At 38.7% G+C, this 12,926-nt stretch overlaps 1 protein-coding gene and 1 long non-coding RNA gene across 2 annotated transcripts; both read left to right on the top strand.

Annotated features, from left to right (window-relative positions):
• The first annotated feature begins 399 nt into the window (after nt 1-399).
• Nucleotides 400-1,672, top strand: LOC121052524. Its single transcript, XR_005809341.1, has 3 exons — nt 400-616; nt 1,295-1,507; nt 1,615-1,672. It is a non-coding gene; the product is annotated as an uncharacterized LOC121052524 (long non-coding RNA).
• A 1,819-nt stretch (nt 1,673-3,491) lies between these two features.
• Nucleotides 3,492-4,888, top strand: LOC121052451. The gene is made up of 4 exons (XM_040517490.1): nt 3,492-4,045; nt 4,155-4,328; nt 4,451-4,558; nt 4,671-4,888. The coding sequence occupies exons 1-4, from the start codon at nt 3,933-3,935 to the stop codon at nt 4,765-4,767; spliced, it is 492 nt and encodes a 163-aa protein (XP_040373424.1). The 5' UTR covers nt 3,492-3,932; the 3' UTR covers nt 4,768-4,888.
• Nucleotides 4,889-12,926: the final 8,038 nt, after the last annotated feature.

Here is a 12,926-nt window from a genome sequence, read left to right on the forward strand (position 1 = left end):
AAGTACACTTTTGCATTCTTTGATTGCTTTAATCTGTTATCGTTTTGTCTAAGAATAATTTACTGTAATCAAATTTTCATTGTGAATCTTTGTTTTATTTTGCTTTCCTACCTGATTATATGTTAAACTAATCTATGTGTTATTGGTTTAGGTTATGGCTCCAACAAAGACAAGGGCTACCTCTAGAGCAAGGGCAAATATTCTGAAGGCATTGAGAGTGACAAGAGCGAAGTCTGCACCTGAACCAGCAAAACTGGCTCACTCGAATGCTTCTGAAAATATGCCTTCCCCAAAGAAAGCAATCACATTGCTAAAGGTCAAAAAGTCATTGGCCAAGAAGAAGAAGGGCAAGTCATCAAAGGCCACCTGCCCCGAAAAACATGGCTTACAGTTGTTGAAGCGAGGCTGTGTAACTATGCATAGGATTGTTCGTCGAAAAATCCTTGGTGTAAAGCTTAAAGTCTTGTTTAACAAGAAGGGTTCCCCTTATGGTGCTGCAGCGAAGGAAATGTAGTCATACATTGGGGTACTTGCACGTACCAAGGCACCTATTTGGAGACCTACTTGGAAGCAGGTGCCAAGAGATCGTAAAAATAAGATATGGCAATGTGTTGAGGTATGGAAATGACCCCTTTGTTTATTTCATTAATGTAAACAACAAGTGTTGTAACATTTTAATATTTTATTTATTATTGAAATTAAATTTGAGTGAATTTATTTTGTGTTTAAATTCTGAATTTATTTGTGTGTTTAAATTCTGAATTTATTTTGAATTTTATTTTGTAACTCATGGTGTTTTATTTTGATTTATTTTGGGTTTTAATTTTTGTAACCTATGGCATTTGGTTACTACCCTATTAATTGTAGGGAGTGTCCTAAAAGCCTATAAATAGCACCATTTGTTGCATGCTAACATATATCAAACTCTTACTCTGTTATTCACCCATCAACTTTCTCTCAAAAAACTCCAAAGTGTTTTTTGTTCTTTTGGCCAAAGAAAGATGTTCTTTTGGTGGAGCTTTGGGTTCCTCCAATTTGTGCAGATTGGTGTGAGACCGTACAATTATTGTTAGGATGTTGTATCCTGGAGGGGACAAGTCAAGAGATTTCTGGTGCACCGGTATTGTTCCGCAGAGGGCTTGAATCTCCTTAAAGAGAGCGAGATACCCGCGCCTCAGCCTATTGTCAACGAGTTTCGCATATAGAAATTATAATTTTTATTGTAATTTCACCAACAACAAGTACTTTACCTTCATAGACTTGGTTTTAATCTGAACAATTATTATCTGTTTAGATGGCATTTGAGGTACCACCGGAGGCAAGGAAACTGGTCCTATCTTCAGCTTGTCAAAAGTGGAGAGAATTCAAGAGTAAGCTGACTACACACTACATCATACCTTTTAAGGATGAACCAGAACTGCTAGAGTATCCCCCTGCTGATTACAACTTCATCGAGAAGTCTCATTGGGACATATTTGTAGCTTATCGGTTATCTGAGGACTTTTTGGTACAGTTTATGAGTATTTTAATGTTTTGATGATTTTGATTACCCATTTACTGTAATCAAGTCCATACTTTTGAATTGATACATGTTTTTACTTGTACTGTTTATAGGCACTTCAGAAGGTGCAAAAGGGAAAGAGGGCAAAGAACAAGTACCTTCATCGCATGTTGCACAAGGGATATGCAAATCTGGAGGCTGAACTGGTGAGCGTATATAGACTGATCCTCAAATTCTTTCATACATTGTTGTTTTAAGGTTAAATGATTCCTTATATTTTTGTCATGCATGTTGTAGTCGGAATCCATCCCTGAGTCAGAACTCGACCGTGCAACAATGTGGATCAAGGCACGGCAAGATAAACATGGTAACTTCAAAGATGATGAGGTAGAGCAGAAGGTCGCAGAAATAGTAAGTAAACCAGTATAGTCTTTTCAATTAATTGAAGCCATTTTTACAACCATATTATGATATTGGCATTTATAAATCCTAAACTGATTTATGCGAGTGTCATTTTTTGTTTTAGGACAAGGTGAGGAAGGAAGTGAGTGAAGGATCGGTGACAACCTGTGGCACCGATGATGTGTTGACATTGGCTCTTGGTAACCCAGAGCACCATGGTAGAGTCCGTGGTGTGGGGGGTCATGTCAAGTCTGCTACTTATTTCAACCTGCCTAGGCACCACAGAAAGAGTGTTGAAGAGAGGATTCAGGAAGGCTGTAAGAAATTTATAGAAGAGGAGACAGAGAAGATTGTGGCACGAGAGAGAACTCATTTTTCAGAGAGGATAATGAGGTTGGAAGCTAAATTACAGGAAGTGAGATCCACTCCCATTGAGTCAACTCTTGGAGGGCACATTAGCAAGGATGTTGGTTCTGGACAAGGTAACTGCTCCAATTTGAGGGAGAAGTGTGTAAAGCAGAAGGCTGATGAGGTTGTTGTCGCTGCAAAGAAGCGATTGGATTTGGTGGATGACATTGTGAAGGAACTAGAAAAAGAAAGGGTTATAGAGCTGCCGGTGGAGGAACCAGCTGCCGTAGATGTTCAGGAGAGAGCTATTGAGTTAGTTGAAGTCACACAACAGGTATATATTCCCTAAACCCTATATGATCAATGTAGATGTACATTACTTTGTCTATTTTCATGCATATGGGATCAGGAATATATATCGCACATTCTCTTCTCCCAAATGTACACCATGAATTGTCTGGTTGGCGGAGTCAGCATCGACTTCAACAAGCCTTGCAATGGTAACAATATTGCCAATGTCACCTAAAGCCAATTTGCACTCTGCCTCCTTGAGTTCCTGTTTTATGAAGAACCACATATTCCCATACAAATAACTATATCAATGATTGATCAACTAATTATATATATATATATATATATATATATATACACAGATCCTATCAAGAGCGGAGTTCCGCTTTGAAAATTAACGTGTGAAGTTCAAGTTTTGAGTCACTTTTCGGTCGCATATTCACATCTCGACCGTTCAGTTTTTAGGTACTAGTGTATAGATCGTCTCTGCAAATTTTCAGTCAAAATGATGATCGTTAAGACATTGATAATTGTCTTAAAGCTAGTACGGTTCAGGTTGACAGATTCAGTCCGTCCATTGGTTTAAGCCAGTTAGATATCTTAACGATCATCAATTTAGCTGAAAATTTGCAGAGATGATCTATACACTAGTACCTAAAAACTGAATGGTTGAGATGTGGATATGTGACCGAAAAGTGACCCAAAACTCGAACTTCACACGTTAATTTCAAAGTGGAGCTCCGCTCTCGATAAAATCTGTGTATATATATATATATGTAAATAGTTGATCAGTCATTGATATAGTTATTTGTATGGGAATATGTGGTTCTTCATAAAACAGGAACTCAAGGAGGCAGAGTGCAAATTGGCTTTAGGTGACATTGGCAATATTGTTGCCATTGTGAGGCTTGTTGAAGTCGATGCTGACTCCGCCAACCAGACAATTCATGGTGTACATTTGGGAGAAGAGAATGTGAGAGTGTCGATTTTGGGTCCACTTGACCCTAAAGCTAAGCTTCCATTCCCAGTCGGAGATGAGATGGTTACTGTCAAAGATGTTGTGGGGTCTTTTGTTGCTTGGCTGAGGGATCTTATAGTTCAATCCCCTCCCAATGTTAAGAAGGTAAAGTAACAAGAATTGGAATTGAATGAGATTATATATGTTACATGTTGTGTATTTGTTAATTAAGCACTTAAAACTATTTTCATGTAGAAACAACCTGTGAAGGCTGGTAAGGGTTTGAAGAAGAGGAAAAGGGTAGTAGTCGTTGATGAAGAGGAGTTATTTATCGACTTCAAGAAGCTGCCGAAAGATTACCCTGCAGCGTGCAAGTGCTTGTGGTTGTGGGTGAAAGACAATTTGGCAAATGGGAAGACAATCTCCTTTCAGATGGAAGACAAAGTTTTTGGCATCAACAAAAAGCAATATGTGTTTAAGGCAGATATTCATGCCTTGTGTACCATGGGTGAATTTTCGGGTGGAGTGATCTGCATGTACATGCTGTAAGTTGCTCCAATAAGTCATTCATAATGTATTATTGCCATATAATTGTGTTTCAATAATTATACTCTCCTAGATTGCAAATATATTAATGCTCTACCTATTTTGCAGCTACTTGCATGAAGTCTTGAAGAGAGCAAAGATGTCAGAGATGGTTGGCTTTGTGGACCCTTCACAGCTTGGCGCACTTGGATGTGGAAATCCAACAGAAAGATCATGCCATCTAGCAAATAGGTTCCAAAATGCAAAGAAAGGGCAGATTTTTATGTTGCCATATAATGCAGGGTGAGTAACATATTTTTAAGTTTATCTAATTACTTGAAGTAGTCATTTAGTAAGTAATATGTATGTGTATATATATAATACAAAAACTGGAGTTGACATAATTTTTTGTTTCAAATTATAAGCAAGCATTGGATGTTGACTGTTGTCAATCCGGATGAAGAAACAATCTACTTCATGGATCCTTTGAGGAGTCGACTAATAGGTGACAAATGGGAGAAGGTTGTGGAGAAGTAAGTTTGGAGCGTCTTTCATTTTGATTAAATGATGGACTGATGATTTATGTGTTTGTTTCTTTGTAATTGATCGATTTTAACTTATTGCTTTCTTATGTTTATTTGTTAGTGGTATCAAAATTTACAATGCTCACAGGAATAGATCTAGCCGCAAATCAATATTGTGGCAAAACATGGTGGTATGTCTAGCTATTATTCATTTGTAGGTTTACACTTTCTACTTTGGTTGGTACATATGATGGTTAGTGCACTGCTGAGCTCTTGTAATGTACTGTTTTTAGGGTATTCCGGTGCAGCAAACTGACAAGGATTGTGCCATATTCATCATGCGGTTCATGAAAGAAATAGTTGAGGATAGGAATCTGGAATTTGCATCAAAGGTAAAGCCTGAAATTTAGGCCTAAAATGCTTTGTAACTTCATTTTCTTGTTGCATGTGATTTGTGATGTTGAGATAGTACTATATTTGTTTCAGTGGCAGCGGCGATCATCCAAGGAACTGGTTTACACCCAAAAGGATCTTGATGCTGTGAGGACAAAGTGGGCTAAGTTTGTCATGAAGTATTACATATAGCTGGTAAATGCATGGGATAATGTTTTTGGTATTTTGATCACCCTAGCTAGTTGCCATTTTTGGCCTTTATGTATAGGCATATTATGGTGAATGTGCATTGGACAGAGTTATACAAGCACATGTTTTTGGTTTTAATGTATATGTGTAGGCATCAGGGTGTTGATTACTATGTTGATCGATGTTGGGATGAATCGAACTAATGGAATATTATAGATCTTGTTAGAATCAATGGAAAGTTTTTGGTATCAATATTGGATGTGTTCGTAAATGCGTTGATTGATAGGTTTTTGTTAGATGCAATATCCAGAATGTATGTCTTCTTATCCAATCTCAGACAATTCAATTTCACCATAAAACCATTGTCTGACAATTGAGCACAAAAAATTCAAGTGAAAAAACTGTTGTCTGTACAACATAACAACAACATCTTTTACACTGGTTCTATTACCCAACATTGTAAAACACAATGTTAAAGGTACATATTCTGTTGTCTCACTTCATTAACCACTACATCATAGTGCCCAAACTACAAATATGCTGTTGTTTGACCAAAAGCAAAACAACATAGAGTACAAATTAAACATTGTCTCACTTCAATAAGCAGTACATCATAGTAGCAAAACCAAGGTTGAAAATAAACTTCAATCACTGCAAAATCTAGAAAGATGTTGTTTGAGTCGACTACAAACAACATTTTACTATGAGAAAAATGTTGTCCTAAATGACCTCAGAAGTTCATTTTGTTTACATTATGATGACTTTGTTCACTTTGGACAACAGCTATTTAGGAGGTCTGTTGTCTTTTCTGGTGTTCAGACAACAACCTTGTTACAAAGGTACTCTCTCTACACACAATTTCTACACCCAAAATCACAACCAATCTTATTCAATTTTGCATCTTCCATTAATTTAGGTCTCAGAGTTTCCCAGAATAGTGCCCCTTCACTTTGAGCTTTCATGCAAAACCCAACATTCCTACAGATAAGAAGGGGTTGGGGTTTGAGGTTCAGGTGAGGAGGATTCGGTTGATTATGGTGCCGGGTCCGAATCCGTGTACTGGCCGTGGCCAAGGGAAATCCAACAAATGGTTGCGCTTCTCCACCATCTTCTTAATCTGCTGGATCATCCGATCTCTGAGCGCCTCCAGATTGTCGTCGTCTAGCCTATCTAGGGTTGCGATTTCCTCGTCGAGCTTGTCCTCCACCGTCTTCGCCATTGTCAACACTTGCTGTCAGTTATCTACAAACCAATTAAAGGAAAAGTTTAGTTATGTGTGTGTGTGTATTCAAACGATAAGGAAGAGAGAAAGAAGGGAGACAAGGTTGTACCTCTTGGACAGTTCACCATTGTTGGATTAGATAGATTTGCAGAAAGTTTGATTCAAATGAAGGAAATGAGATTTGAGAGAAGGAGAGGGAGATGGAGAAAGAGGGCTGATCTGGGTGAGATTTTGTTGAAGATGGCAATAGAATTGGAATCCGGAGGGGAGCGAATTCGCAGGAGGATGGGGGTGGAAGTGCTGATGTCGGCGGTAATTGGGAGGGCAGACAGTAGGTCGTACTGTCGTAGTGGTGGAGGATAAGAGATAAAAAAGAAAGAAAGAAAAAATAATAGATTAAAAAAAAAACAAAAACAAAAAAGAGAAAAGAATAAATTCGGAAAAAAAAAAAAGGAAGTGAGGGTATTATAGACATTTTACTATAGAAGGACTGCCACGTTAGCAATTTAACAGAATTTTTGGACGGAAAGTAACGGAATGGACCTATTGGTCTAAAATTGAGAGATGAGGGAGTAACCGTGTGAAATTGAAAAGGCAGGGACTAAACTGTTTTTTTCCTGAAAGTTCAAGGAGTAAACAGTATTTAACCCTAAATTAAACATCTTTTACACAAAATTTGGGTTAGGACACATAACTCTAACCCCCAACAAGAAAACTACTACAACCCATAATCATAAACATCAAAATTACAAAATTCAAATAGAAAAGAGTACAGAAGTGTAGGAGAAAATAAGAATAGTCTCAAATAGCTAAAAAGCTAGCATGACTAGTCTTGAATTACAACTCCCACAATTACCCAAGTCTTGAATCTTGTAAAGGAGAAGCCTTTGATGAATCCTTGAAGCTTTAGGTGAGTAATCCTTCAATTCTCTAAAATAAAGCTAACAAAAATACGGAAAATGGAGGAAGATAAGAGGAGAGTGATTGTAGCCCTGTTGCTAAAGTGCGGACGTTAACGCACACACACGGAGCGGTTCCAAAGAGGACGTCCGCACTGTTGCTAAAGTGCGGACGTTAACGCAGCAGCCTCGATCAAGCTTCTAATAAGCTGCGTTGCTTGCGTGACAGAGGCCAGGGGTAGGACAGACTGGTGTGTAGTCGGGTGGAGTCGCCTGCGAAAAGGTTGCAGCTCTGCCTAGAAAGTTGCAGTTGCAGGTCGAGTCACTGCCAAGAACATGCAACCTCGACCTCCTCCGACCTCGATCGCTGCCCAGAAACGTCGGAGATGCCTCTGGCCTCCGTTCGCCAAGCCCCGAGCAGCCCTCGCCGCCTGGAACGCCGCTGCTGCGTCGCCATTCGCACTTTAGCGAAGTGCAAACGTCCGCTTCAGAACCGGCCTGGAGATAAAGAAACGACAAAAAGAAATGATGGACTATTCAATTGAATAATTAAGGGAAAATGGCCCATACAGTGTTTCACCTTTCGGCCATTCTAAACTTTCGTACCTCAATTTCAAAAAATATCAGATTGGTATCTGACGTTCTCACCCCGACCCAATATTATTATCTGGTGTCGTTAATTCCGTTACGGAGACTGCCAGCTGGCATGTTCTGAAGGGTATTTTTGTCCATTCATGTTTTAATCTATTATTATTTTTTCTTTTCTCTAAGCTTTTTCTTTTTTCTTCTCTCTCTCTCTCTCTCTCTCTCTCTGCAACTCATCTCTAATCTAACCATGTTCCCTTCTGAATCTCTTGCTTCTCTGCATATTTCTCTCTCTCTCGTTTCTGATCATAATGAAGGAAATCGTGGGAAACCCTCTTCATCTAAAATGTCTGAACCACTTCTCACTTATCTGCAGATCAGTTGAAGAATCCATTGATTTTTACCAAAATGTTCTTGGGTTTGGCCCAATCAGAAAGCCTAGATCATTTGATTTTGATGGGGTATCGTTATTCGGGTATGGAATTGGAATCAGAATCCATTTTTTGCAATCTGAGGAGCCGGATAATATGCCCAAGAAAACTGAAATTAAAACCGAAAGGGGAAGTGGATTGAGAAGCGAAGGCAGCCGAGGACCCGAAATTGAATCCGACATTATTCCTTCACTGATCTCTGACTGTCTTTCTTCATCTGAGAGGCTTTTCAAATTTGGTGTGAGTTCGTTTCTGGAAGTGTGAGGTCTTGGGATTGTTAGGTGAGTTGGTGAGTCCTCTTCTTTTTAGTTTCACATCTCTACATGAAAGATGGGATTGATTAGCTTTGGAATTGAACGGAATGGTAGTTGGTACTATGAAAGATGGGACTGATGGTGAGGTAGAAGCGAGGAGAAGAAGCCACTTGAGTTTTCATGGAGATGAAGGACTTGAGATTTTCACTTGAGTTGGAATAAATAATGATCCTCTTGTGGTTCTTTTAAATTCATTCACTTGAGATTTTCTGTTTTTAGAGGAAGAGAGAAGAAAGGGAAGAGAGGTTCATGCATATGTAATTACGTTTGGCTTGATTCACAGCAAGGTTGCAATAGAGAATGGGCTTGTAAATATGTATGCTAAATGCGGTGCTATAGATGTTGCTTGTTCAGTTCTCAAGCTCATGGTAGACAAAGACTTAATCTCATGGAACTCTCTTGAAACAGAGAGCATTGGGGAATTGTGTTTATTTTGCTATTTTGCCTGATCTGGGTTCTCCGTCAAGACCATGAATAATTGCTTGGGATTCTTTTTACTTTTCTCCTGGTCTGGGTTCACTGAACAAGATGAATATGGCTTGTGTTTTATTTTTTTATTTTTTTTAGTTTTCATCTTTTTCACCTCTCTTCTTTCCTTGCTACCGTCTCTTCCCCTTCACTTGGTCTGGGTCAATGTTTTAAAAAGCGCGCGTCAGGTGCGCCTCAATGCTTAAAAGGCGTGAGGCGTTAGAGAAATTCACTCTGTTTTGCAGATGAGGCGCAGAGGCGTTGAAGGTGAAGATGAAGGCGCAGAAGGCGGAGGAAGCGCGCGTCAAGGCGTTCTGCGCGCACGCCTGAGATTTTTTTTTTTTTTAATAGACACCAAAACGACGTAACGACGTCGTTTTGGTGTTTTGTGAGTTTATATTCACTTAGGTCGCGTTTTGAACACGAGCCAAGCCCCAAATCACTCTCAGCAGCCTCCTCCCCGACTCTTCACTCTCAAGATCAGCCAATCCCAATCCCATACTCGAAAAATTGATAAAATCATGAAGGGCCCATAAGTTTTTTCAAGAATTTGGTTCTAGAGGAGGTTATTTGCAGAATTGGAGCAAGAAATAAGTTCGATTTGAAGTACTTTTGAAGAGTTGTAGTTAGATTTGAGGAAATAAGTTCGATTTGAAGAGAGTTGGAGAGTTGGAGAGTTGTAGTTCAATTCGGTTTAAGGTATGATCATGCTTTTCTCTCAACTTTCCTTGCTTTCTTTGGATGGTTTCGTGTTTCTTTGTTATGTGCAATTGGAATTGGAATTTGGATACCTTATAATTGTTTGCTGTTGTTGCCAATCTCAATTTTCTTGTGAATGAAATCAATGAATACAGTTCCAAGTGTTGATAACTATTATGAACACTTGGATTTCGAACAAATCGGAAAAGGTCCGTTGGATTATGAATAAGTTCGGTAAAGTCATTTAGTTCTTGCCAACTTGAATTTGTCATATAGTTCGGTAAAGTCCTTGGATTATGAGTTTATGACTACTAATTAACAAACATAGTCCTTGCCAACTTGAATTTGTCATATTGTTCGGTAAAGTCATATTCTGTTTAGGTTCAGATTCTGTTTTGTGGATCTTCCATTTCATTAATTGGTTACTTACAAGTGTAAATACTCTAATTTCTTCCAGCTGGTTTTAGTACTTGCTTATTATGAATGGATGACAATTTATAATGTTTTTTTTGTTATAATACTTGTTCTATATATAAGACTAGTTCTATACGTAAATACAGGAAATTTATACGTAAGGGTCAAGGCGAACGCCTTGCTGAGGCTCTCCCGGCTACGCCTCAGCCTTTTAAAACATTGGTCTGGGTTCACAAACAAGCTCTTCAAAACCATGAGAATCTAATCTGGGCACCCATCTCCCCCTTCACCTGAGCTGTACATAATCGTCCTCAAGTCCAACTTATCCATGGCGTCACCGGTAGCCCAAAAAAAAAAAAAAAAAAAATCAATGGAGTGGTCTAATCCATCGCGTCGCCTGTAGCCCTCTAATCTTCTTTTGCATTCCCATACATAAAACTAAAAAAATATAAAAACTTTCTTTTGCTTTTTTTATTTATTTTTTTATTATATGAAGAAGAAAAACTAAGAGAAATTTTAAATTGTCACGCCCCTGATTTTTAACACAAACAAAAATCGATATATAACCCCATAATTATACATGCGTGAACATTCAGTCATTAATACAAAAGACCTGGAAACTTTTTTACTTTTAACTACACATATATTGATGCCCTGAACCTACTATGTCAATATTGACCCACTCCGTAGAGTCATATATTACATAAGCTTACAAATTAAATTGTCATCACAAAATAAAACGTAAATGCTCCTCAGAGTTTTGTTACATAGCGGAAGTCATAACAATGACAAAACCAACAAAATTTGCTTCCTACCCGTTCTGCTGCCAACAAGCTACCTCAGTTTCAGCCACGATTTCCTTGACCTGCAAGATTAACCCCTACACCACACCATTGAATAGTGCACCGGGTTTCCACACAACAAACCCGGTAAGCTTATGAAGCTCGTATGAGTAAACTCAAAACCATAAAGCAAAACACATTTCTTAAGTCGCCACAACCTAAAAATGATAAGCACACATCTCACACCTACAACCATCAATTCCATATCCTTCCATATTGTGCTTACGTAGGTCAACCCGTGACTAAACTACATGCTAATATTCTCAACCTAGCATCCCATTACACAAATTTCTCATCAAACAAAACCTCCTCAAATAATGTTTGGAAATCCCTTGACGCACAACGATGAGTCACAAGGATCACACTCATTTCCTTCCCACCGGAAGCCTTTGCCATCAACATGACATCAAGGTGAAACCAATGAATCACCTTCCTATCCTCACACAGAGCACAATCGTCACCACTATGGTCTTCATGGTAAATCAAACCATCAATCAATAAAATTAAGAAGAAAACAAGGCAATCACAATTCAAAACAAGCAAAACAAGTGATAGTAATCATCATAACCCCACACTCTGACATCCATAGGTAGCTCTGACTATCACAGCAGTCCTCTCCATTTTTTTTTGTTAACTTAATAACAATTCAACTCTGCGACCTAGATGTCATCACACAGATAGGCATCATCCTACTGATCATCACACAGATATCGCCGGTTATCACACAGATAGCGATCATCAAACCAATCATCACACAGATAGCCATCATCCAACTAATCATCACACAGATATCGCATGTCATCATGCAGATAGCGATCATCACACTGACTCATTACTGATCATCACACAGATAGCAATCATCACACAGACTTCACCGATTTTTCACATAGATAACCCTACACAAACTTTACATGATAATCATCACAAAGATTCACTGATATCATCGATTCATTACACAGATACTCCTACACAAGCCTTACATGACAATCATCACAAAGATTCACATGTCATCGATTCATTACACAGATACTCCTACACAAGCCTTACATGACAATCATCACAAAGATTCACCACGAAGCCACTAATACATGAATACATATGTGTGTGTGTGTGTGTGTGTGTATATATATCCCATAATATATATACACACACACAGAGTCATCCACTCAGAAATGCCACTAATACTAACTATAGTCATAGTTAATCCCATAACTCCAAGAAAATATGGTAATTAGGTTCATAACAAATATCGTGAGATTTACTCACCTCGAAACTCCCATTACGTCTTCAATACAGAACAAGGCAGCCACACCACAAAACAACCGTCCAAGGATACCTCGTCAAGTACCTAGTCACATACGGTTTCAACTTAGCAACAATCTACAAACGATTTAAGTCCAAAACCCCTGTTTTGAACTAAAATCCCTAAAGTGACGCAAATCGAGGCGAAACCACATCCAAGACCACCTAATGTCTCCGGAATACTTCTACGATCGATATGCCAAACAAGTCGATCGGAAGCTCGAATCCTTACGGATCGAAACATCGAACGGTCTGAAACCGTAAAAATCACAACATGCTCATACGATCTCCAAAAATTACAAACAATATATCGAAATGCTCATATCGACGAGTAGATCGAACTCAGGAACAAAAACTATCCTTGAGATAGTCAGAAACAGCCAGAAAACACCACCACAGTGGCGGCGTCGCAGCCGGCCCAAAGTCGGAATTTGACAAAACTCCCAACACCAAAGTTCTTCGTCTCAACTCCAATTTAAACTTTCATAACTACACCAAAGTCCAAATATGAACCAATCGATTGAATTTTACCTTAGAACAAAACAGCTCGATTGAAACCCTAGAATTTCAATTCCAAAATTCGACCTCCACGAGTTGAATCGATGCAAGCCACCTTGTG

This window comes from Rosa chinensis, chromosome 4 (assembly GCF_002994745.2).
Source record: "Rosa chinensis cultivar Old Blush chromosome 4, RchiOBHm-V2, whole genome shotgun sequence".
In the NCBI taxonomy this organism is placed as follows: domain Eukaryota; kingdom Viridiplantae; phylum Streptophyta; class Magnoliopsida; order Rosales; family Rosaceae; genus Rosa; species Rosa chinensis.

What these genes read in the sequence shown, in the direction of transcription:
- LOC121052451 (XM_040517490.1), top strand. Translation starts at nt 3,933, where the DNA reads ATGGAAGACAAAGTTTTTGGCATCAACAAAAAGCAATATGTGTTTAAG. An exon ending in ATGTTGCCATATAATGCAGG is followed by an intron (nt 4,329 to 4,450) that starts GTGAGTAACATA and finishes TCAAATTATAAG; the next exon opens with CAAGCATTGGATGTTGACTG. An exon ending in TGGGAGAAGGTTGTGGAGAA is followed by an intron (nt 4,559 to 4,670) that starts GTAAGTTTGGAG and finishes TTTATTTGTTAG; the next exon opens with TGGTATCAAAATTTACAATG.